Source organism: Pristiophorus japonicus (genome assembly GCF_044704955.1).
Source record: "Pristiophorus japonicus isolate sPriJap1 chromosome 24 unlocalized genomic scaffold, sPriJap1.hap1 SUPER_24_unloc_1, whole genome shotgun sequence".
Taxonomy (NCBI): domain Eukaryota; kingdom Metazoa; phylum Chordata; class Chondrichthyes; family Pristiophoridae; genus Pristiophorus; species Pristiophorus japonicus.
In genome coordinates, this window is record NW_027250648.1 from 1,360,118 (window position 1) to 1,385,159 (window position 25,042).

The 25,042-nt window shown below is 49.8% G+C and overlaps 1 protein-coding gene across 1 annotated transcript in view; it reads left to right on the forward strand.

The window, feature by feature from the left end:
- pkn1a (protein kinase N1a) overlaps window positions 1–25,042 on the forward strand; it is a 229,326-nt gene that overhangs the window by 140,730 nt on the left and 63,554 nt on the right. The window contains exons 10-11 of the mRNA XM_070869845.1: window positions 5,705–5,780; window positions 19,573–19,738. Coding sequence (XP_070725946.1) covers window positions 5,705–5,780; window positions 19,573–19,738 — 242 coding nt within the window. The remainder of the gene's footprint in view (window positions 1–5,704; window positions 5,781–19,572; window positions 19,739–25,042) is intronic.

Below are 25,042 nucleotides of genomic sequence, written 5' to 3' on the forward strand. Positions count from 1 at the left end.
GTTCTTGCTCTTGTATTCAAGGCCTCGACTAATAAAGACAAGTATTTCATATGCCGCCTTAACCACCTTATCTACCTGGCCTGCTATTGTACTCCCAAGGTCCCTTCGTTCCTCTACATCTTTCAGTATCGTACTATTTAATGTGTATTCCCTTGCCTTGTTAGACCTCCGCAAATGTATTACCTCACACTTATCCGGATTGAATTCCATTTGCCCCTGTTCTGCCCACCTGACCAGTACATTGATATCTTCCTGCAGTCTGCAGCTTTCTTTTTCATTATCAACCACAAAGCCTATGTCTGTATCGCTCCTCTGTTTTATGAAAACAGACGCAAAGTATTCATTAAGGATCCTACCCACGTTTTCTGCCTTCACACACACATTACCTTTATGGTCTCTAATAGGCCCTACTCTTTCCTTAGTTATCCTCTTGCTCTTAATGTATTTATAAACCATCTTTAGGTTTTCCTTGATTTTACTTGTCAAAACATTTTCATGCTCTCTTTTTGTTTTCCTAATTTCCTTTTTAATTGTACCCCTGCACTCTCTATATTCCTCGAGGGTTTTTGCAGTATTGAGCCCTCGGTATGTCATAAGCCCCCCTTATTTTCTTTATCCTACCCTGTATGAACCGTGACATCCAGGGGGCTCTAGATTTGTTAGTCCCACCATTTTTCTTTATGGGAACATACTTGCGCTAAACCCTCAGGATCTCCTCCTTGAATGCCTCCCACTGCTCTGACACCGATTTACCTTCAAGTAGCTATTTCCAGTCCACTTTGGCAAAATCATATCTCAGCTTAGTAAAATTGGCTTTCCCCAATTGAGAACTTTTATTCCTGGTCTATCTTTGTCCTTTTCTAGAACTACCCTAAATCTAACTGAATTATGATCACAAGCAGCAAAATGCTCTCCCACTGATACCCCTTCCACCTGCCCAGTTTCATTTCCTAAAACTAAGTCCAGAATCGCCCCTCCCTTGTTGGGCTTGCTACATACTGGCTAAAAAGTTCTCCTGAATGCATTTTAGGAATTCCACACCCTCTATACCTTTCACACCCATGTTATCCCAGTTAATATTAGGGTAGTTGAAATCCCCCACTATTACTGCTCTATAATTTTTGCACTTCTCAGAAATCTGCCGATATATTTGCTCTTCCATCTCTCTCTGACTGTTTGGAGGTCCATATTACACTCCCAGCAGTGTGATCACCCCTTTTTTGTTCTACAATTCAACCCATATGTCCTTCTAAGATGATCCTTCTAAGATATCATCCCTCCTCACAGCTGTAATTGTTTCTTTAATCAATGCTGCAACACCCCCCTCCTTTTTTACCCCCTTCTTTATCCGGTCTGAAAACCCTGTAACCAGGAATGTTGAGCTGCCATAACTGCCCCTCATTCAGCCATGTCTCAGTAATCAGGGAGGAGGAGCCATGATGTGATTGAATGGAGGCGCAGGCTCCTGCTCCTAATTCTTATGTTATGTTCTTGTGCCTGTGCGCGTGTGCCTGTGTGTGCATGTGCCTGTGTATGTGTATATGTATGTGTATGGATTTGGGTGTGTGTGTGTGTGTGCATGTGCCTGTGGATGGATTTGGATGTGTGTGTGTGCATGTGTGTGTGTGCATGTGTGTGTGTGCGTGGATTTGTGTGTGCGTGGATTTGTGTGTGCGTGGATTTGTGTGTGCGTGGATTTGTGTGTGCGTGGATTTGTGTGTGCGTGGATTTGTGTGTGCGTGGATTTGTGTGCGCGTGCATGTGTCTGTGTGTGTGTGTGTAGGATAGATAGAGAGAGACTATTCCCGCTGTTTGAGGAGTCTAGGACTAGGGGGCATAATTTAAAAATTAGAGCCAGACCTTTCATGAGTGAAATTCGGAAACACTTCTACGCACAAAGGGCGGTAGAAGTTTGGAACTCTCTTCCACAACAGCAATTGATACTAGATCAATTGTTAATTTTAAATTGGAAATTGATAGCTTTTTGTTAACCAAAGTTATTGAGGGGTACGGGCCAAAGGCAGGGGTTATATGGAGTTAGATCACAGATCAGCCATGATCTCATCAAATGGCGGAAGAGGCTCGAGGGGCTGAATGTCCCATGTCCCTATGTTTCTATGTTCGTATGGGAGGGGTATTAAATATTTGCATGTCATGAAGCTGTATTTATGATACAATGTCCTATTTTATTTTGTGCTGATGCAGTCTTGGCATATTCAATGTCAGTATCAAGCAGTCCCTCCTGTGTGGGTGGTCTCACATCGCCAGATACAGAGCAAAGCTCCCTCACCGACGATCGTTACGTGCCATTACTTTTCTCCTGCCACACACCAGTCAATGACGGTATCGCTGTGCAAGACTCGGGCATGAGTGACATTGCCAGTTGGTGAGGATTTGGGGCAGCTTTGTGCTTCCGATCCTGCCGTGGAGCCGAATAGAGACTGCTGAAATGTTCCACATCGAAGCCCCTCACTGGTCGCGGCTGGTACAGATGGAAGGCCAATGTTGATCCATCACACCACCCAGTTCCTAGCCGTTACTTCTGATGGATAGTTTAATACTGAAGTCCGTTAACCTAGCAAAGTGTTTTGCGATGTCATGAAGTGAGCACTGTTTATAACTCAGTTAAAGAATGGTGAGAGGATTTACCAGCACAAAAACACTTCAACTAAGTCAGATACAGGATAAGTAGAGGAAGACCATGAAGCAGAGAGGGTGATTTTGATGACCCTGTCAGAGGATGGAGCCAGTAACGAAGTGTGTAAGCCTTGTTTGGAAGAAGCAGTTATGTGTGGTGACCTGAGACATGTCTCCACAGCTCACCAGCTCAATGCTCCGTTTGTTACAGGGCTGATTCCTCTTGTGCTCTAACAGTTAGTGGGTTCCACAATTCATAGAATCGTAGAAATTTACGGCACAGAAGGAGGCCATTTGGCCCATCGTGTCTGTGCTGGCTGAAAAATAGCTCTCCAGCCTAATCCCACTTTCCAGCTTTAGGTCCATAGCCCTGTAGTTACAGCACTTCATAGAAACATCGAAAATAGGTGCAGGAGTAGGCCATTCGGCCCTTCTAACCTGCACCGCCATTCAATGAGTTCATGGCTGAACATGCAACTTCAGTACCCCCTTCCTGCTTTCTCGCCATACCCTTGATCCCCCTAGTAGTAAGGACTTCATCGAATTCCCTTTTGAATATATTTAGTGAATTGGCCTCAACAACTTTGTGGTAGAGAATTCCACAGGTTCACCACTCTCTGATTGAAGAAGTGTCTCCTCATCTCGGTCCTAAATGGCTTACCCCTTATCCTTAGACTGTGACCCCTGGTTCTGGACTTCCCCAACATTGGGAACATTCTTCCTGCATCTAACCTGTCTAAACCCGTCAGAATTTTAAACGTTTCTATGAGGTCCCCTCTCATTCTTCTGAATTCCAGTGAATACAAGCCCAGTTGATCCAGTCTTTCTTGATATGTCAGTCCCACCATCCCGGGAATCAGTCTGGTGAACCTTCGCTGCACTGCCTCAATAGCAAGAATGTCCTTCCTCAAGTTAGGAGACCAAAACTGGACATAATACTCCAGGTGTGGCCTCACCAAGGCCCTGTACAACTGTAGCAACACCTCCCTGCCCCTGCACTCAAATCCCCTCGCTATGAAGGCCAACATGCCATTTGCTTTCTTAACCGCCTGCTGTATCTGCATGCCAACCTTCATTGACTGACGTACCATGACACCTAGGTCTCGTTGCACCTCCCCTTTTCCTAATCTGTCACCATTCAGATAATAGTCTGTCTCTCTGTTTTTACCACCAAAGTGGATAACCTCACATTTATTCACATTATACTTCATCTGCCATGCATTTGCCCACTCACCTAACCTATCCAAGTCACTCTGCAGCCTCATAGCATCCTCCTCGCAGCTCACACTGCCACCCAACTTAGTGTCATCCGCAAATTTGGAGATACTACATTTAATCCCCTCGTCTAAATCATCAATGTACAGTGTAAACAGCTGGGGCCCCAGCACAGAACCTTGCGGTACCCCACTAGTCACTGCCTGCCATTCTGAAAAGTCCCCATTTACTCCTACTCTTTGCTTCCTGTCTGACAACCAGTTCTCAATCCACGTCAGCACACTACCCCCAATCCCATGTGCTTTAACTTTGCACATTAATCTCTTGTGTGGGACCTTGTCGAAAGCCTTCTGAAAGTCCAAATATACCACATCAACTGGTTCTCCCATGTCCACTCTACTGGAAACATCCTCAAAAAATTCCAGAAGATTTGTCAAGCATGATTTCCCTTTCACAAATCCATGCTGACTTGGACCTATCATGTCACCTCTTTCCAAATGCGCTGCTATGACATCCTTAATAATTGATTCCATCATTTTACCCACTACTGAGGTCAGGCTGACCGGTCTATAATTCCCTGTTTTCTCTCTCCCTCCTTTTTTAAAACGTGGGATTGCATTGGCTACCCTCCACTCGATAGGAACTGATCCAGAGTCAATGGAATGTTGAAAAATGACTGTCAATGCATCCGCTATTTCCAAGGCCACCTCCTTAAGTACTCTGGGATGCAGTCCATCAGGCCCTGGGGATTTATCGGCCTTCAATCCCATCAATTTCCCCAATACAATTTCCCGACTAATAAGGATTTCCCTCAGTTCCTGCTCCTTACTAGACCCTCTGACCCCTTTTATATCCGGAAGGTTGTTTGTGTCCTCCTTAGTGAATACCGAACCAAAGTACTTGTTCAATTGGTCTGCCATTTCTTTGTCCCCCGTTATGACTTCCCCTGATTCTGACTGCAGGGGACCTACGTTTGTCTTTACTAACCTTTTTCTCTTTACATATCTATAGAAACTTTTGCAATCCGTCTTCTTCTCGTACTCCATTTTCCCTGCCCTAATCAAACCCTTTGTCCTCCTCTGCTGAGTTCTAAATTTCTCCCAGTCCCCGGGTTCGCTGCTATTTCTGGCCAATTTGTATGCCACTTCCTTGGCTTTAATACTATCCCTGATTTCCCTTGATAGCCACGGTTGAGCCACCTTCCCTTTTTTATTTTTACGCCAGACAGGAATGTACAATTGTTGTAGTTCATCCATGTGGTCTCTAAATGTCTGCCATTGCCCATCCACAGTCAACCACTTAAGTATCATTCGCCAATCTATCCTAGCCAATTCACGCCTCATACCTTCAAAGTTAGCCGCCTTTAAGTTCTGGACCATGGTCTCTGAATTAACTGTTTCATTCTCCATCCTAATGCAGAATTCCACCATATTATGGTCACTCTTCCCCAAGTGCACATCCAAGTACTGTTTAAATGTGGTGAGGGTTTCTGTCTCTACCACCCTTTCAGGCAGTGAGTTCCAGATTCCCCCCCTCCCTGGGTGAAAAATGTTCATCTCAACTCCTCTCTAATCCTTCCACCAATGATTTTAAATCTATGCCCCTCTGAGGTCCCTTTGTTCCTCTGTACTCTCGGTGTCTTACCATTTAATGTGCATTCCCTTTCCTTGTCAGCCCTCCCCAAATGCATTACCCCACACTTCTCCAGATTGAATTCCATTTGCCACTGTTTACCCACCCGACCAGTACATTGATATCTTCCTGCAGTCCGCAGCTTTCTTCCTCACTATCAGCCACACAGCTAGTGTATCATCTGCAAACTTGTTAATTGTGCCTCATTGTCATTCGGCAGGTCACATTCTCCAATCCTGTGATTGAACGAATACCCAAACTGCAACGGCAGAAGAAGATTTTCTCCAAACAGCAAGGTAAAGTGAGCTTGTTTCAGTCTGGTCAGCGGATTGACCCGTCGGATCTCTCTACTTTCAATGTTAGTTTCTCAGCCCATTCAGCATGAATGGGGCTAATATGGAAAGGATTTGCCTTTCTAAAACTACTACATATCCAGAAAGGATGATCATGGTCAGAGAGAAGGGATTTGAAAAAAACTGAAATGATAATGTTAAGAGAAATTGTTTGCTAAAAGACATTTGATGTGCGAGGTTCCCATGGGCGTATCTGTGATAAACAATCTGCAGGTCAGAGGAGCTGAAGATTGGACATTTTTGAAAGGTGTCCCCATAAGAATTTTTCAAATGCAACTGGTGGTTCATGACTTAATAACATGCAAGTCTCTTGCTGTGTTTATAAAATATCTTTATTCACACTCTTCCTGATATTACTAGGACAGGAGATGGCCCCTTTATTTTAATGGGATCCTTGGGATCACCACAAGATGATACAGCACAGAAGGTGGCCATTCAGCACGTCATGCCTGTGCTGGCTCTGGTATGGCTATCCAATCCCTTTCTCTTTCCCATAGATCTGTCATTTTTCATCTTCAAGTATTTGTCCAATTTCCTTTTGAAAGTCACTGTTGCATCCGCGTCCCCCAACTTTCAGACTGCATTCCAGATCACAACAACTCGACGGGTGAACCATTTTTTCTCATGTTGCCTCTGATTCTATTGCCAGTCGCCTTAAATTTGGTTACTGGCCCTTCTGCCACTGGTAACAGCTTCTTCTTATTTACTGCATCAAAAAAATTCATGATTTTGAACACCTCTATCAAATATCATCTTAACCTTCTCTGCTCTAAGGAGAACCCAGCGTCTCCCATCTATCCACGTAACTGAAGGCCCTGATCCCTACTACCATCCTGGTCAATTTCCTCTACACCCGGTCCAGGGCCTTGACATCCTTCCTACAGTGTGGTGCCCACAATTGGACATACTCCTCCAGCTGGGGTCTAACTAATGAGTTACAAGTGTTTAGCATAACTTCCTTGCTTTTGTACTCTGTGCCTCTATTAATAAAGGCAAGAATCCTATCTGCTTCTTTAACAGCCTTCTCAACTTGTCCTGTCACCGTCAAACTTTTGTGTACATACACCCAGAGGTCTCTGTTCCTGCATCGTCTTTAAAATTGTACCATTTAGTTTATATTGCCTCTCTCACTATTCACACTTCTCTCGAATAAATTTCATCCGCCGTGTGTCTGCCGATTTCACTAGTCTGTCTGTACCCTCCTGTAGTCTGTATCTACTCATTTCACCAGTGTGTCTGTGTCCTGTAGTGTGTGTCTGCCGATTTCACCAGTCTGTCTGTACCCTGTAGTGTGTACCTGTCCATTTCACCAGTCTTTCTGTGTCCTCCTGTAGCCTGTTAGTATCCTCCTTGCTGTTCACTACATTTCTGAATTCTGTACTATTTGCAAACATTGAAATGATACTCTGTATACCCAAGTCCAGGTCATTAACATATATCTGAAAAAGAGCAGTGGTCCTAATACTGACCCCTGGGGGACACCACTGTATAATTCCCTCCAGTCTGTAAACCATGATCTCTGCTTTCTGTCCCTCAGCCAATTTCCTATCTGAGCAATCCCTGCCCCTTTGTTCACTTGAATGGGTTTAATTGTGGTAACAAGTCGATTCTGTCATCATCATCATAGGCAGTCCCTCAAAGCGAGGATGACTTGCTTCCACGCCAAAAAAGGATGAGTTCACAGGTGTTTCAATGAAGGACCTAATATTCCAGATCCCGAACTACATGTTGAAGGATGGAAGATACCTGTGCGTGGATTTTTTTAATGTGGGGTGACCGTTGCACACCAGCCACCACACGGGCTTGACAGAGCTAGGTCTTGGTCCAGTGGCAAGGGTTAACTAGGACCACTGGAGACCTGCTCTGCTGCACAGACCGAGCGCGTGCACATATCGCAATGTGGGCTGGTCCGTGCTGCCTCTGGGCCCTCGCCTCTCCTGGGCCCCGGTCATTTCCTTCTACAATTCTATTCTACAACTCTATTCTGTGATACTTTGTCAAAAGCCATTTGAAAGTCCATATAGACAACATTCAGAGCACTGCCTCTCTGTTATTTCAACAAGGAACTCAATCAAGTTAGACACACAAGATTTGCCTTTAACAAATCCGTGGTGCCTTTCATTCTTTTCATTCTTTTCCAAGTGCCAATTTATAGTTTCCCACATTATTGTCTCTAACAGTTTCCCCACCCCCGACACTAGGCTGACTGGCCTGTTGTAACTGGGTTTATCCCTCTCCCCTTATTTGGTCGGCAGTGTAACATTTGCAATCTTCCAGTCCTCCGGCACTACCCCCATCTCGAAGTAGGATTGGAAGATTCTGGCAATTTCCACTCAGACTTCCCTCAGGAACCCAGGATGCATCCCACTCGAACCACATGACTTTTCTACTTTGAACATTGCTAACCTTTTACATGTCTCCTGTTGTTTCAGTATTTGCAGGGAAATCTAGGCGTGTGTTAATATTTACCATGGATTTCTGCCAGTGTGTCAGATCAAAAGTAGTGATGTAAAATGTTTCTCCCTGGTGTTTGCAGAGCATCCCTGGGAGTGTTTTGGTGTTTACCGGGGGGGTCATGGGAAAAGTTTGAAATTGCTGGTACATTCTGATCTATTTAGTGTGACTGGAGATAGCAGAATAGCACAAAACTGCAGCCTGTAAAAATCATATGTCCTTAGTAACCGAGCCTGTCACACGGAGCATGTTCATTGGATCAACTATTGAACTACAGTTGAACTTATTGCAGGGAGTTTTACAGCCACGTTGCTTCTCCCTTCGAACCATCATGTTTGATAGTACACTGCCATGTGAAGGGGCTCCCATTTCCTGCCCTTTCCACATCCTCGCACTTTCTCTTCAAATATATATCCACTTCTCTTTTAAAAGCTATTATGGATTCTGCCTCCACCACTGTTCCTAGTGGAGCATTCCTTGTCCTGAAAACTTCCCGCACAAAATCAATTTGCCTAATCTCTGCCGTCGTTCTTTGATAAATTTCTGCCCTCTAGTTACCAATTCACCAACCAATTGGAAATCACTAATTGACACATCAAAACTCCTCATAATTCTGAACATCTCTATTCGATCTCTGCTTAACCTTCTTTGTCCTCATCAAAAAAGCCTAAGTTCTCTAGTCTCTCCTCTTAACTAAAACATTGCCCCTGGCATCATCTTTGCAAATCTCTTCTGCCCTCTCTCCATGGCCTTCCTAAAGTAAGGCACCCTGAACGCGGAAGAATAATTGAACTGTTGATTTGTATAGGTTTATCATTGCCTTTTTAGCTTTTGCAATCTATGTTCCTATTTATAAAACCTAGAATCCTATATGCTTTTTATCAGCTTTATCAACTTGTGCTCCACTGTTGGAGATAAAGATACACAAACCTGAAAGTCTGTTTCTTTTAAAGTTGATATGTCCTTTCTATATTCTTCCTTGCAAAATGTACTACTTCAAATTTTTCCCACACAAAAGAAAGAACTTGCATTTATATAGAGACATAGAAATTTACAGCGCAGAAGGAGGCCATTTCGGCCCATCGTGTCCGCGCCGGCCGACAAACGGCCCTCGGTCAGCAGCCCTGAAGGTTACATATAAACCTATGAACAATGACGGAAAGGCAAAGAGCACCCAGCCCAACCAGTCCGCCTCACCACAACTGTGACACCCCTTATACTGAAAACATCTGCACTCCACCCCATCCGGAGCCATGTGATCTCCTGGGAGAGGCAAAAACCCAGGCCAATGTAGGGAGAAAAAAATCTGGGATATTCCTCTCCGACCCATCCAGGCGATCGACACTAGTCCAGGAGATACCGCCTTTCACAATCTCAGAACGTCCCAAAACGGTTCACAGCCAATGAAGTTCTTTTGAAGTGTATTCACTGTGGTAATGTAGGGACAGACGACAGTCAATTTGCACACAGCAAGCTCCCACAAACAAATGGCCAGTAAATCTGTTTGTGATGTTGGTTGAGGGATCAACATTGACCAGGGCACCAGGGAAAATCCATTGAAAGTACCATGGGATCTTTTACACCTACCTGAGAGGGAGACAAGATCTTGATTTTAACATTTCATCCAAAAGATGACATCTCCAACAGTGCGGCATTCCCCTCCATATTGCATACATGTCAGCCTTGATTATGTGCTCCGCTCTCTGGGAATTGAACTTTATGTCTCGGAGGCAAGAGGGCTTCATTGAGCAAAGGTTGACCCTTACATTTCATCTGCCTTTTGTCTGCTCAATCTATGAAGCTCTGGGTCCTTCTGAAGAGGATTACAGTTCTCTTCACAATGGTGTGTTGCCTCCCCGGTGCCAGGGTAAAGGACATCACCGAGTAGGGGGTAGGACATTCTGCAGCAGCAGGGGGAACGGCCAGAAGTTGTGGTCTACATTGGGACCAATGACAAGTAAAAATAGTGTTGAAGTCCTTCTGGAGCTAGGAAAAAGATTTAAAAAGCAGAATCTCGAAGGTAGTAATCTCAGGATTACTCCCAGTGCCACGTGCTAGTGAGTACAGAAGCAGAATGATAATGTAGGTAAATGCGTGGCTGGAGAAGTGGTGCAGGAGGAAGGGTTTCAAATCTCAGGGCATTGGGGGAAGGGGCACCTGTACCAGATGGCCAGGGAGGGACACCTGTAGCAGGTGGACAGGGAGGGACACCTGTACCAGATGGCCGGGGAGGGACACCTGTAGCAGGTGGACAGGGAGGGACACCTGTACCAGATGGCCGGGGAGGGACACCTGTAGCAGGTGGACAGGGAGGGACACCTGTACCAGATGGCCGGGGAGGGATACCTGTAGCAGGTGGACAGGGAGGGACACCTGTACCAGATGGCTGGGGAGGGACACCTGTAGCAGGGGGACAAGGAGGGACACCTGTACCAGATGGCCGGGGAGGGACACCTGTAGCAGGGGGACAAGGAGGGACACCTGTAGCAGGGGGACAAGGAGGGACACCTGTACCAGATGGCCGGGGAGGGACACCTGTACCAGATGGCCGGGGAGGGACACCTGTAGCAGGTGGACAGGGAGGGACACCTGTACCAGATGGCCGGGGAGGGACACCTGTACCAGATGGCCGGGGAGGGACACCTGTAGCAGGGGGACAAGGAGGGGCACTTGTACCACGTGGATGTGAAGGGGCACCTGTACCAGGGGGAGGGGCACCTGTACCAAGTGGACGGTTTGTACCTGTACAGAGTGGGACCAATGTTCTCACTGAGAGGGTAACTAGTGCTGGTGGGAGAGTTTAAACTAACTTCGAAGGGAACCAGAAAATAACAAAAAGGTGCAGAAGATCATGTAACCTCCCCAGGGCCCCGCCCGAACACCACCTCGCCGGGGTGGGGGGGGGGCGGCGGGAAGTCATTACATTCTACAATAAATCCTTAGTTATACTTATACAAATATTATACAAATAATTCCAACCTGAATAAAAATTTATAAGCAAAGAAAAGATTCAATAAACCATGTTCCTACCTGTGTGAAAGTGCTTCAGGCAGGCCTTCCAGGCAGGGAGAAGGCTGCAGGAAGCCTCACAAGTTGAGGCAGCCGTTCCCGACGGCAGGTGGGTGGGGGGGAGGCAGTGAGGGCCCGACCGACGGCAGCGGGGTGGGAGGCAGGGAGAAGGCTGCAGGAAGCCTCAGAAGTTCAGGCAGCTATTCCCGACGGCAGGGCGGGGGTGGAAGGCCCCCCTGCCGTCGGTCGGGCCCGTCGGGAAACGGCTGCCTCAACTTCTGAGGCTACCTGCAGCCTTCTCCCTGCTGCAAGAAGCCTCAGTGCTGATCATGGAAGGGCAATGTGGTTTTATTAAAAAATGTTAAAAATTGAACAGCTACAAAGAACTACAAAAATGGCCGAGTGCCAATGTTTCCTTCACACTGCGCGTGCGACAACGCTCCAACGCGCACGCGCAGGGTTGCCGGCACGAAAAAAACTCATTTAAATGGTACCCGCCCCCTCCTACTTACAAAATCGGCGCGAGTGGTAGGCTCCGCCCCCTGGGCGCCGCGCCAAGCTGACATCGAGCTGCAAAGCGCTCGAGAATAGCGCGTTTTTTTTTTTCAGGTGCCGTTTTCGGCGCGAAAAACGGGCGCCCAGCTCGGAGGGGCACCTGTTTTGCCGCGTGTGGAAACTTGGGTCCTATGTCTCCAGTCCAACTTTGTTCAGTTACGCACTGTCTCTACGAGCTGAACTGGTAAAAATAATGCCTCAATAAGTTTCAATGTGCCGGTCCTCAGATTATGGAGGGGTGGGATATGTATTTGGGCCCTGATTCTACATTGAGCGGAACAGATGCTGGGCACTTCCCCACAGGGAGAGATGGGAAATTTAATTGGCTTTCGGCCTGCCTGCCTTCACATCTTGTCTCCTCAAGCTCCTCGCTCTTCCACTGCCCCCAAACCTCTCAGTCCCCCAGCACTCAGTTATACAGCAGCATTGGCAGATCAGAAGGGTACGGTGGTTAGTGGCTATCACCGCACGCACTGCAGCGGTTCAAGGAGGCCTCTCGAGGGCAGTTAGGAATGGGCATTAAAATCCGGCCTTGCCAGTGGTGTCCACATCCCATGAACGAATAAAGAAAAATGACACAGATTATGAATTCAATAAGTTTGTTAGTTTGTGGGACGGCACCAGCCAAATGTTTGTCATAAAGCAACAACTGATTAATTGATATAACTTCGAGAAAGAAATCTGACACTCCTACCTCGTCTGGTTAACAGGTAACTCCTGGAACTGAACATCATTGATCAGTCCAAGTGCCTCGGCCTGTTTTAACAGGAGCAGGAGGAGGCCATTCAGTCCCTCGAGTCAGTTCCGTCATTCAATTCAATCGTGTCTAATCTGTCTTAACTCCATCTACCCGCGCTGGTTCAGTATCCCTTAATACCTTGCCTGACAAAAATTTATCAATCTCAGTTTTGAAATTTTCAATGACCCCCAGCCTCTGCAGCTTTTTGGGCGGGATTTCCAATGACCATTACCCTTTGTGTGATGAAGTGTTACCTGGCATCACCCCTGAATAGCCGAGCTCTAATTTTAATATTAAGCCCCCCACAGAGAAAATAGTTTCTCTCTATCTACCCTATTAAATCTTTTAAGCATCTCAAACCCCTTAATGAGTTCACCCCTTAATCTTTTTATTCAAGGAATACAAGTCTAATCTCTGCAACCTTTCCTCATCATGTACCTCTTAGCCCCAGTATTATTCTGGTGTATCTGCACTCCAAGGCCAATGTATCCACCCTGTGGTGCCCAGAACTGAACACAGTCACCCCAGATACAGTCTAACCAATGCTTTATACAACTACAACATAAATTCCACCCGTTTGTATTTCCGCCCCCTGGAGATAAAGGCCAGCATTCCATTGGGTCCGGCGTGGCCTCCTGTTAAAATCCTTCCAAGGCCTCAGCCCTCTTTGTCTTAGTCACCACTCCGACAACTCTGCGCTTCTTCATTTCTGGCCGTTTATGTATCCCTAACATAAAACCATAAGAAATCGGAGCAGGAGTAGGCCATACGGCCCCCCGAGCCTGCTCCGCCATTCAATAAGATCACGGCAAAACACTTACATCAACTCCACCTTTCTGCCCGATCCCCCTATCCCTTGATACATTTAGTGCCCAAAATCCTCTCGGTCTCAGTGTTGAATATACTCATCAACTGAGCATCCACAGCCCTCTGGGGTAGAGAATTCCAAAGGCTTGCAACACGCTGAGTGAAGAAGTTTCTCCTCATCTCAGTCCTAAATGGCCGATCCCTTATCCTGAAACTGTGACCTCTAGTCTTAGACTCTGCAGCTAGGGAAAACAGCCTGTCTAGCCCTCTCATTCTTCCAAACTCCAGAGAGCATAGGCCCATTCTACTCAATCTCTCTCATCCCAGGGATCAATCTGGTGAATCTTCATTGCACTCCCTCTAAGGCAAGTAAATCCTTCATTAGGTAAGGAGACCAGAACTGTGCACAGTACGCCAGGTGTGGCCTCACCACAACTGCTGCAAGACTGCCTTACTCGAAAACTCCAAACCCTTGCAATAAACGCTAACATGCTATTTCTCTTCCTAATTGCTTGCTGTACCTGCATGTTAACCTGTGATTCATGTACAATACCAACATTTACTCTCACCTTCAACAAAAATCTGCTTTTCCAATCTTCCGACCAAAGTGGATAATTTCACATTTCCCCACATTATACTCCATCTGCCAATTTCTTGCAAATCACTTAACCGATCTTATATCCTGCTCACAGCTTACTTTCTACCTAGCTTTATATCGTCAGCAAACTTGGATATATTACACTGGGTTCCCTCATCTAAGTCATTGATATAGATTGTAAATAGCTGAGGACCCAGCACTGATCCTTGCAGCACCCCACTAGTTACAGCCTGCCAACCTGAAACCACTTGTCCTTACTCTCTGTTTTCTGACCGTTAACCAATCCTCTATCCATCCTAATATATTACCCACAATTCCATGAGCCCCATAATCTTATGTAACAGCCTCTTGTGTGTGGCACCTTATAGAATGCCTCCTGAAAATCCCAAAATACTACATCGACTGCAGTGTTCCCTTTAAACTGTGCAGCCGCACAGCACTTACCCCCCCCGTGCAGCACTGCCCCCCCCCCCACAGTGCTCCCCCCCCCCCCACTGCGGCCCTCCCTCCCCCCCCCACAGCGCCCCCCCCTCCCCCCCCCACAGTGCTCCCCCCCCCCCCACTGCGCCCCTCCCTCCCCCCCCACAGCGCTCCCCCCTCCTCCCCCCCCCCACAGCGCTCCCCCCTCCCCCCCCCCACAGTGCTCCCCCCCCACAGCGCCCCCCCCTCCCCCCCCACGGCGCTCCCCCCTCCCCCCCCCACAGCGCTCCCCCCCCACAGCGCCCCCCCTCCCCCCCCCACAGCGCTCCCCCCTCCTCCCCCCCCCACAGCGCTCCCCCCCCACAGCGCCCCTCCCCCCACAGCGCCCCCCCCTCCCCCCCCCACAGCGCTCCCCCCTCCTCCCCCCCCCCACAGCGCTCCTCCCCCCTCCCCCCCCCCACAGCGCTCCCCCCTCCCCTCCCCACAGCGCTCCCCCCTCCCCCTCCCCACAGCGCTCCCCCCTCCCCCTCCCCACAGCGCTCCCCCCTCCCCCCCCCCACAGCGCTCCCTCCCCCCCCCCACAGCGCTCTCCTCCCCCCCCCCCACAGCGCTCCCTCTCCCCCCCCCCCACAGCGCTCCCTCTCTCCTCCCCCCCCCCCACAGCGCTCCCTCTCTCCCCCCCCCCCCCACAGCGCTCCCTCTCTCCCCACCCTCCCCCCACAGCGCTCCCTCTCCCCCCCCCCCCACAGCGCTTCCTCTTCCCCCCCCCCCCCCCCACAGCGCTCCCTCTTCCCTCCCCCCCCCCCCCACAGCGCTCCCTCTTCCCCCCCCCCCCACAGAGCTCCCTCTCCCCCCCCCCCCCCAACAGCGCTCTCTCTTTCCCCCCCCCCCCACAGCGCTCCCTCTCTCCCCCCCGCCCCACAGCGCTCCCTCTCCCCCCCCCCCCCCCCCACAGCGCTCCCTCCCCCCCGCCCCACAGCGCTCCCTCTCCCCCCCCTCCCCCCCACAGCGCTCCCTCTCCCCCCCCCTCCCCCCACAGCGCTCCCTCCCCCCCGCCCCACAGCGCTCCCTCTCCCCCCCCTCCCCCCCACAGCGCTCCCTCCCCCCCGCCCCACAGCGCTCCCTCTCCCCCCCCCCCCCACAGCACTCCCTCCCTCCCGCCCCACAGCGCTCCCTCTCCCCCCCCCTCCCCCCCACAGCGCTCCCTCTCCCCCCCCCTCCCCCCCACAGCGCTCCCTCCCTCCCGCCCCACAGCGCTCCCTCTCCCCCCCCCTCCCCCCCACAGCGCTCCCTCCCCCCCGCCCCACAGCGCTCCCTCTCTCCCCCCCGCCCCACAGCGCTCCCTCTCCCCCCCCCCCCCCCCACAGCGCTCCCTCCCCCCCCCCCCACAGCGCTCCCTCTCCCCCCCCTCCCCCCCACAGCGCTCCCTCTCCCCCCCCCTCCCCCCCACAGCGCTCCCTCCCTCCCGCCCCACAGCGCTCCCTCTCCCCCCCCCCCTCCCCCCCACAGCGCTCCCTCCCCCCCGCCCCACAGCGCTCCCTCTCCCCCCCCTCCCCCCCACAGCGCTCCCTCCCCCCGCCCCACAGCGCTCCCTCTCCCCCCCCCTCCCCCCCACAGCGCTCCCTCCCTCCCGCCCCACACAGCGCTCCCCTCCCCCACAGCACTCCACCTCCCCCTCCCCCCACAGCACTCCACCTCCCCCTCCCCCCACGCAGCACTCCACCTCCCCCTCCCCCCCCCCCCCCGCACAGCGCTCTCCAGCCCTCCCCCCGCACAGCGCTCTCCAGCCCTCCCCCTGCACAGCGCTCCCCGGACCCCCTGCACATCCGACTCACTACCTTTGAAATAGGAGAAATCGTGCATATATTTAGAATAAGCTGCACGGTCCCTTAAAGGGGCCCCGTACCCAATTAAAAAGGAGGAACACTGACCAACTGGTTCAACCTTATCGATTGTGCTAGTTACACCCTCAAAAACTGATAGATTTGTCAAACACGATTTCCCTTTTATAAAGCCGTGTAGGCTCTGCCTATCATATTGTCCTTAATAATAGATTCTAGCATTTTTCCGATGACTGATGTCAGGCTAACTGGTCTATAGTTCCCTGTTTTCGCTCTCCCTCCTTTCTTGAATAGCAGGTTTGCATTTGCTACCTTCCAATCCATGGGAACCATTCTAGATCAAAACCAATACATCTACTATCTCTGCAACCACCTCTTTTAAAGCTCTACAGTGTAGGCCATCAGGTCCAGGGGATTTGGCAGCATTCATTTCTCCTGTCTCTGCCTTTAAGGGACCTACATTTACTTTCACGAATTTCTTTTTACATACTTGTAAAAGCTATTACAATCTGATTTTATGTTTCTTGCTTGTTTTCTCCCTCTATCAATTTAGTGGACTCCTTGCTGATTTCTAAAAGCATCCCAATCTTCAGGCTTACTATTTTTTGCACCATTGTAAGCTTCTTTTAATGTAATACTATCCTTAACTTCTCTAATTAGCCACGGATGGAACACTTTTCCAGTGGAGTTTTTATTCCTCAAAGGACTGTATATTCATGGAGGATTAGGAATTATTTCTTCAAATGCTTATCTACCGTCATATCTTTGAATTTAATTTCCCAATCTACCTCAGCCCCCTCGCACCCCAGACCTCCGTAATTGGCTGTGTTTAAATTTAAGACCCCAGGTTCAGACTTAACCACATCAAACTCACTATGAAATCCTACCATGTTATGATCACAGTTCCCCAGAGGATCCTTTACAATAAAATTACTAATTAATCCTGTCTCATTACGTAATACAAGATCTACAATAGCCTGTTCCCTGGTTGGTTCCTCGACATACTATTCAGGAAAACTGTCCCGAATGCATTCCATAAACTCGCCCTCCAAACTACTTTTGCCAATTTGGTTTGCCCAGTCTATATGAACCATGACCTTCGCCATGATTACTGTATTACCTTTGTTACATGTTCCTATAATTTCCTGGTTTATACTCTGTCCAACACGGATTACTCTTTGGGGGCCAATAAATTAGTCCCACCAACGTTTTCTGCTCTTTGTTATTTTGTAGCTCCACCCATACTGATTCTATATCCTGATTTTCTGGCCTAAGATCCTTTCCCTCTACTGTCTTTATCTCAGTCTTTATTATCAGGGCTACCCCACTTCCTTTTCCATTTTGCCTATCTTTTCTAAAAGTCAAGTACCCTGGAATATTTAGTTCCCAACCTTGGTCACCCTGCAGTAATGGCTTCAAAATCAACCCATTCATCTCTGTGACATTGATTCATCCATCTTGTTACAAATGCTTTGTGCATTCAGATATATCCCCTTTAATTTTAACGTTTTGCTATTTTTCCCTGATGTGGCCTTAGTCCCTAATGCCCTATTACCGTTAGTCAACTCCCTGCCCCTTCCTCAGACAATCTGCTTGATGTTATCCAAACCACTGTTCTGCTCTACAGCCTTGACTTTTCTCTTCAGACTAATAGATGAACTCTTATCTGAATCCTCCTTCCTCCTTATTAGTTTAAAGCCCTATCTACCAGCCCAGTTATTCGATTCGCCAGGACACTAGTCCCAGCCCGGTTTAAGTGGAGTGCGTCCCAACGGAACAGCTCCCTCTTTCCCCGGAACCGGTGCCAGTGCCCCATGGATTGAAAGCCCTGCCTCCCACACCACTCTTTCAGCCACACATTTAAACCTCGAGTCTCTTTGTCCCTATGCCAATTTGCATGTGGCTCTGGTAGTAATCCACAGATTATTACCTTTTGAGTTTCTGCTTATTAATTTGTACCTTACCTCCTCAGACTCTCTCAGCAGAGCCTCATTCCTAGTTCTACCTACATCGTTCGACCCTACATGGAATACGACAACTGGCTCCTCCTCCCCCTCCTTCAAGTTCTTTTCCAGCCGCGAGGAGATGTCCTCAACAGGCAACACAGCCTTTGGGCCTCCCAGTCGTGGCTGCAGAGAACAGTAGCTATCTCCTGACTGTACTACCCCCTACCACTAAAACATTCCTTTTCACTACCCCCATGTGAATGGCCTCCTGTGCCATGGTGCACTGCTCAGTTTGCCCATCCTCCCTGCAGTCTTCGTTCTCATCCACACCGGTAGCAAGTCCCTCGCACCTGTTGGATAAGGGCAAAGGCCGAGGCTCCCTCCGACTGCATCTGTGATCCCCTTACCTGCCTGAGTCACAGACACACCCTCGTGTCCCTGACCCCTAATCAAATCTAAACCAAGGGGTGTGCCCGCCTCCTGGGTCAAAATGTCCAGAAAATGCTCCTCTTCCCTGATGCATCGCAATCTCTGCACCTCAAACTCCAGCTCAGCAACTCTGAGCCGAAGTTTCTTGAGATGCACTCACTGCAGATGACAATGCTCTCCACAAACTCCCACATGCTGCAAATGTGGCACACCACCTGCCATCGCTTACCTAATCTTGTTTTATGTATTTAATTCATTAAAGTTTTACCTAATTAATTCACATGGTTTATTTTAAACTAATTTAACTAAAAGCAGTATCTATGGCTCGGTGTCAAATGTTGTCTGATATCACTCCTGTGAGGTGCCTTGGATGTTTTAGGACATTAAAGGCGCTATATAAATGCAAGTTGTACCTGCCCACTAGCTTTTTGTGATTTCTGTGCTTTGACCCTTGAATCTCTCGGCTCCTGAAGAGTTCCCAAGCTCTCCCCATTTAGAAAATACGCTGATCTATCTTTCCTGGGTCCAACTTCAGCCTCGTACTTTCCACCATTGAACTCCACCTGCCACAGTTTTGCCCACTTCCTTAATCGATCAATGTCCCTTTACAACTTCCCACTCTGGCACCTAACTTCGTGTCATCGGCAAACTTGATTATACAGCTCTCTCGTCCTTCATCAAGTCATTGACGGAGCTCTAACAACTCATGCTTGCGACAAAGAGGGGTGCAGATATAGAATGAAGGAGGATGGGCATGCACAGCAAGCAGGGGCAGGGCAAACATCGGGAGCGATATGGGAAGGGGTGGTCGGCTTGCGAAGACGAGACTATCGGGTGTGTTGTGGAGTGAGGGGCCATGATGGCTAAAGGGTCTGTCATATATGATGCACATGCTCACTTAACCTACTAACGAGCTGCCTGATGTATTGTGTTTTAGGGAAGGCTTTCCTTCGAGCTCCTCAGATGAATATTAACATCGCCACTTGGGGTCGGTTGTTGAGGAAAGCATTTCCTGCTGTTAATTCCACAGGGACGTACAGCCCCTCGTCTTACATGGCTGCTGTCTCCGATGGCAGACAGACATTATCCACCAACATGCCTGGGTAAGACTGCGAGGTCATAGGTGCACACTGTATTGAATTTCAAATCTTCATTTACTGTGTAAATGAATTGTAATTCTCAACCCTATATTTCTCCTCTTGTCCCGTCTCTTCCAACTAGCATCTGCAACTTTCCTGGCACATTCTGCCACTATTTCCAGCCACTAGGAAATCCAGTCCTCCCACATCTCCACAATCCCCCCCCACCCCTACACCTCCATCTCCCCCCCCCCCCCCCCACACCTCCATCTCCCCCCACCCCCCCCACACCTCCATCCACCCCCTCTCCACCTCCATCTTCTCCCACCCCCCCTCTCCCCGACACCTCCATCCTCCACCTCCATCTCCCCCCCCCCCCACACCTCCATCCACCCCCTCCCCCTCTCCACCTCCATCTCCCCCCTCTCCCCGACACCTCCATCCACCCCCTCCCCCCCTCCACCTCCATCCACCCCCTCCCCCCCCCTCCACCTCCATCCACCCCCTCCCCCCCCCTCCACCTCCATCTTCCCCCCCCCCCCACACCTCCATCTCCCCCCCCCCCCCCGACACCTCCATCCACCCCCTCCACCTCCATCTCTCCCCCCCCTCCCCCACACACCTCCATCCACCCCCCCCTCCCCCCCACACCTCCATCCACCCCCTCTCCACCTCCATCTTCCCCCCCCCCCACACCTCCATCTCCCCCCCCCCCCCCGACACCTCCATCCACCCCCTCCACCTCCATCTCTCCCCCCCCTCCCCCACACACCTCCATCCACCCCCCCCTCCCCCACACACCTCCATCCACCCCCTCTCCACCTCCATCTCCCCCCTCTCCCCTCCACCTCCATCCACCCCCTCCCCCCCCTCCACCTCCATCCACCCCCTCCCCCCCCCCTCCACCTCCATCTTCCCCCCCCCCCCACACCTCCATCTCCCCCCCCCCCCCCCAACACCTCCATCCACCCTCTCCACCTCCATCTCCCCCCTCTCCCCTCAACCTCCATCCCCCCCCCCCTCTCCACCTCCATCTTCCCCCTCTCCCCGACACCTCCATCCACCCCCTCCCCCCCCCCCACACCTCCATCTCTCCCCACCTCCATCTTCCCCCCCCCCTCCACACCTCCATCTCCCCCCCCCCACCCTCTTCACCTCCATCTCTTCCCCTCCCCCCCCCCCATACACCTCTCCCCCTCCCCTCCACCTCCATCTCCATCTCTTCCCACCCCCCCCCCCCAATCACACCTGCACTTCCCCACCCCCACACACCTCTACCCCCTGCCCCCAGCTCTCCCCCCACTCCCCCCCCACACACATCTCTACCCCCCTCCCCCCCCAAAAAAAAACACACCTCCATCCCTCCCTCCCTTCCCCTTTCAGCATTCCGAAAGAACATTTCCCTCCGTGACACCCTGGTCAACTCTTTCTTTCACCCCCAGCACCCTCTACACCTTGCTTGCAAGCGCAGGAGATGCAACACTTTTGACCTTCTCCCTTCCCACCGCCTCGGGACCCAAACACTCCTTCCAGCTGAAACATCGATTTACTTGTACTGCCTCTTGCTTAGTATACATTATTCGCAGCTCACCCTGCAGTGTCCTCTCCACTGGGGAGACAAAACGCAGATTAGGTGATCGCTTTCCTGAGCAATTCTGTTCAGTTCACAAGATTGACCCTGAGCTTCCGTTGCTTGCAATCGCACTCTGACCTCTCCGTCCTCGGCCTCCTTCACTCTCCCAATACAGCTCGAGGAGCAGCGCCTCATCTTTCTGTTAGGAACTTTACAGCCAACATTGAATTTAACAACTTTAGATGGTAAGCACTGCTCCAAGTTTCTCACACAGTGAGTGCTGTTAATGGAGAGCCACTGGGAGTGGAGGAGGTGTGGGTTCCTCATTGGTACACGGCTGCCCTGGCACCTACCCACCTTTCTCCACCACATTCCTGGGCCACGGGAGTCTCCTCTTTGCCAGACTTTCCAAGCTTCCCTCCCTCTCTATTCTACTAAAGCCGCTTACCTCTGGATCCATCTTTTGTGTCTATACATGTCCTATTATCACCACCTTCTGCCTTGCACCAAATATCCTTTTTACCATTTAATCACTCTTGCCTCCCCACCCTATAACAGACCTTCCCTTTTGTTCTTTCCCTGCTCCCTGTTCCCTGGCTCTGCACTTGCTTAAAATCTGTTCATCTCGAACATCTTCCAGTTCTCATGAAAGGTCCTCGACCTCAAACATTAACCCTGTTTCTCTCTCCACAGATACTGCCTGTCTTGGGTGTTTCCAGTATTTTCTGTTGTAAATAAAATGAATTTCCTTCCTTTATTCCACTCCCACTCTGACCTCTCTGTCCTCGGCCTCCGACACTGTTCCAATGAATCTCGACATAAGCCCAAGGAACAGCACCTCGTCTTTCGATTAGGCACTTTACAGCCTTCCGGACTCATTTTACCATCCACCATCATCCCTTTTGTCTCTCATAGAAACATAGAAAGTAGGTGCAGGAGTTGGCCATTCGGCCCTTCGAGCCTGCACCACCATTCAATATGATCATGGCTGATCATGCAACCTCAGTACCCCATTCCTGCTTTCTCTCCATACCCCTTGATCCCTTTAGCCGTAAGGGCCACATCTAACTCCCTTTTGAATATATCTATCGAACTGTCCTCAACAACTCTCTGCGGTAGAGAATTCCAATCACTGCTGCCCTTCACACTATCACAGGCCTTCCCTCTTGTTCTTTCATCCCTGCTTTCCCTGCCTCTCGACTTGCTCAAAACCTGTTACATCGTTAACCTTTTCCAGTTCTGACGAAGGGTCATCGACCTGAAACATTAACTCTCTTTCTCTCTCCACAGATGCTGCCTGATCTGCTGAGTGTTTCCAGCATTTTCTGTTTTTATTTCAGATTTCCAGCCTCCGCAGTATTTTGCTTTTGTCCCTTCACTTGTTGTGTGGAGCTTATTAAACTGTATCGACAGGTTGTATGGTGGCCTGGCTGTTTTTTTTGCAGCCAATTTACTTTTCAGCTGCTAGCAATCTCTGTACAAAGCAGAAGAAAAATTAACAGCTCAATATAATCCAAACCAGGCCTTTTTCCCCTTGCTCAGATGTTTGTGTATCATCTGATGAATCTGAAGTCCTGGGAAAGTGGGCTGGTGCATGAAGAGGAGGAGAGAGCACTATCCACATATTTACCACAGCAAGGCAATCTTTCAATTCTTGTCGAGTTACTTAGGGCAGGACAGGAAAAGACTGCGGTCCATCTGACCCATCCCAAAAAACTAAACTCTTCAATCACCTTAAATATCTGTCCATTGCCCCTTAATTATTTATACACTGTGCCTCACTGCCTCTCCGTCCTGTCCATCCAACAGATGTACCTCCCCTCCCCACCTGCCCTGTGTAAAATACCCACCCTCTCCTCCACTTCATCTCGTGTCCTCTGGCAATCTTCAGCATTTTATCCAGGCTCAATTTTAATATTGCTTTAAGAATATGGAATGATTCCAGAGATAATGATCAAGGCTCTTGAACCTCTCCTTTGAGCTCCGCTCCAGTAAGCTAGATATATGTTTGGTTACCATTTTCTGCACTCCCTCCAGTGCCTGGATATCATTGCTCCAGTACAATAAACAGAACTGAACACCGAGCTCTAGGTGTGTCTATCCAGGTGTGTCTATACCAGGGCCCAGAACTGAACACCAAGCTACAGGTGTGGCCGTTCCAGGGCCCAGAACTGAACACCGAGCTCCAGGTGTGTCTATACCAGGGCCCAGAACTGAACACCAAGCTCCAGGTGTGTCTATACCAGGGCCCAGAACTGAACACCAAGCTCCAGGTGTGGCCGTTCCAGGGCCCAGAACTGAACACCGAGCTCCAGGTGTGTCTATACCAGGGCCCAGAACTGAACACCAAGCTCCAGGTGTGTCTATACCAGGGCCCAGAACTGAACACCAAGCTCCAGGTGTGTCTATACCAGGGCCCAGAACTGAACACCGAGCTCCAGGTGTGTCTATACCAGGGCCCAGAACTGAACACCGAGCTCCAGGTGTGTCTATACCAGGGCCCAGAACTGAACACCAAGCTCCAGGTGTGTCTATACCAGGGCCCAGAACTGAACACCGAGCTCCAGGTGTGTCTATACCAGGGCCCAGAACTGAACACCGAGCTCCAGGTGTGTCTATCCAGGTGTGTCTATACCAGGGCCCAGAACTGAACACCGAGCTCCAGGTGTGTCTATACCAGGGCCCAGAACTGAACACCAAGCTCCAGGTGTGTCTATACCAGGGCCCAGAACTGAACACCAAGCTCCAGGTGTGTCTATACCAGGGCCCAGAACTGAACACCGAGCTCCAGGTGTGTCTATACCAGGGCCCAGAACTGAACACCGAGCTCCAGGTGTGTCTATACCAGGGCCCAGAACTGAACACCAAGCTCCAGGTGTGTCTATACCAGGGCCCAGAACTGAACACCAAGCTCCAGGTGTGTCTATACCAGGGCCCAGAACTGAACACCGAGCTCCAGGTGTGGCGAGACCAGTGACGTGTCAAATTTTCTCTGTTTGCTCCTCTGTCCACATGATTCGTTTAAATTCTCTCTACTGCCTTATTTACACTTCCACATTGACTTTGGCCAATTGAAGTGAAGCCCCTTTGATCTGTAGATCAGTTCAAGAATGTGTCCTTTCTACTTCATAAAGATGCCATGTTATTACTGTATGACCGTTTTCTGTCAAACTGGCCCAGTACATGGTGCGAGGAGTAATATTGAGGTTACCACCCTTAAGGTTTAAATTGTAACTCTTCCAACTGTCCTTGCAACATCTCCAACCTCCTCATTCCTGTACCATTCGTTGATCAGGTGGTTAAAAAGCACATGGGTTACTTGGGTTTATAAACAGAGGAACAGAATATAAAGGCAGAGAGGTCATGCTGGAACTTTATAAATCATGGTTAGCCCTCAGCTGGAGTATTGTGAACAATTCTGGGCAAATCACTTCAGGGAAGATGTAAAAGCCTTCGAACAGGTACAGAGGGGGTTTACCAGGATGTTACCGGGGATTAGGGACTTCAGTTATAGGAGAGGTTGGAAAAGTTAGGACTGTTCTCCTTGGAACAGAGAAGGTGAAGAGGTAACCTTAGAGAGGTTTTCACGATGAGAGGTTTTGATAGAGTAGAGAGAGATAAACTATTCCCTCTGGGGAGTGGGTCAATAACCAGAGGTCATCGATTCAAAATCACTGCCAAACAATCTAGAGGGGAGATAAGGAGATTTCACTCAGAGTTGGCAGCATCTGGAACGCTCGACCTGAAAAGCTGGT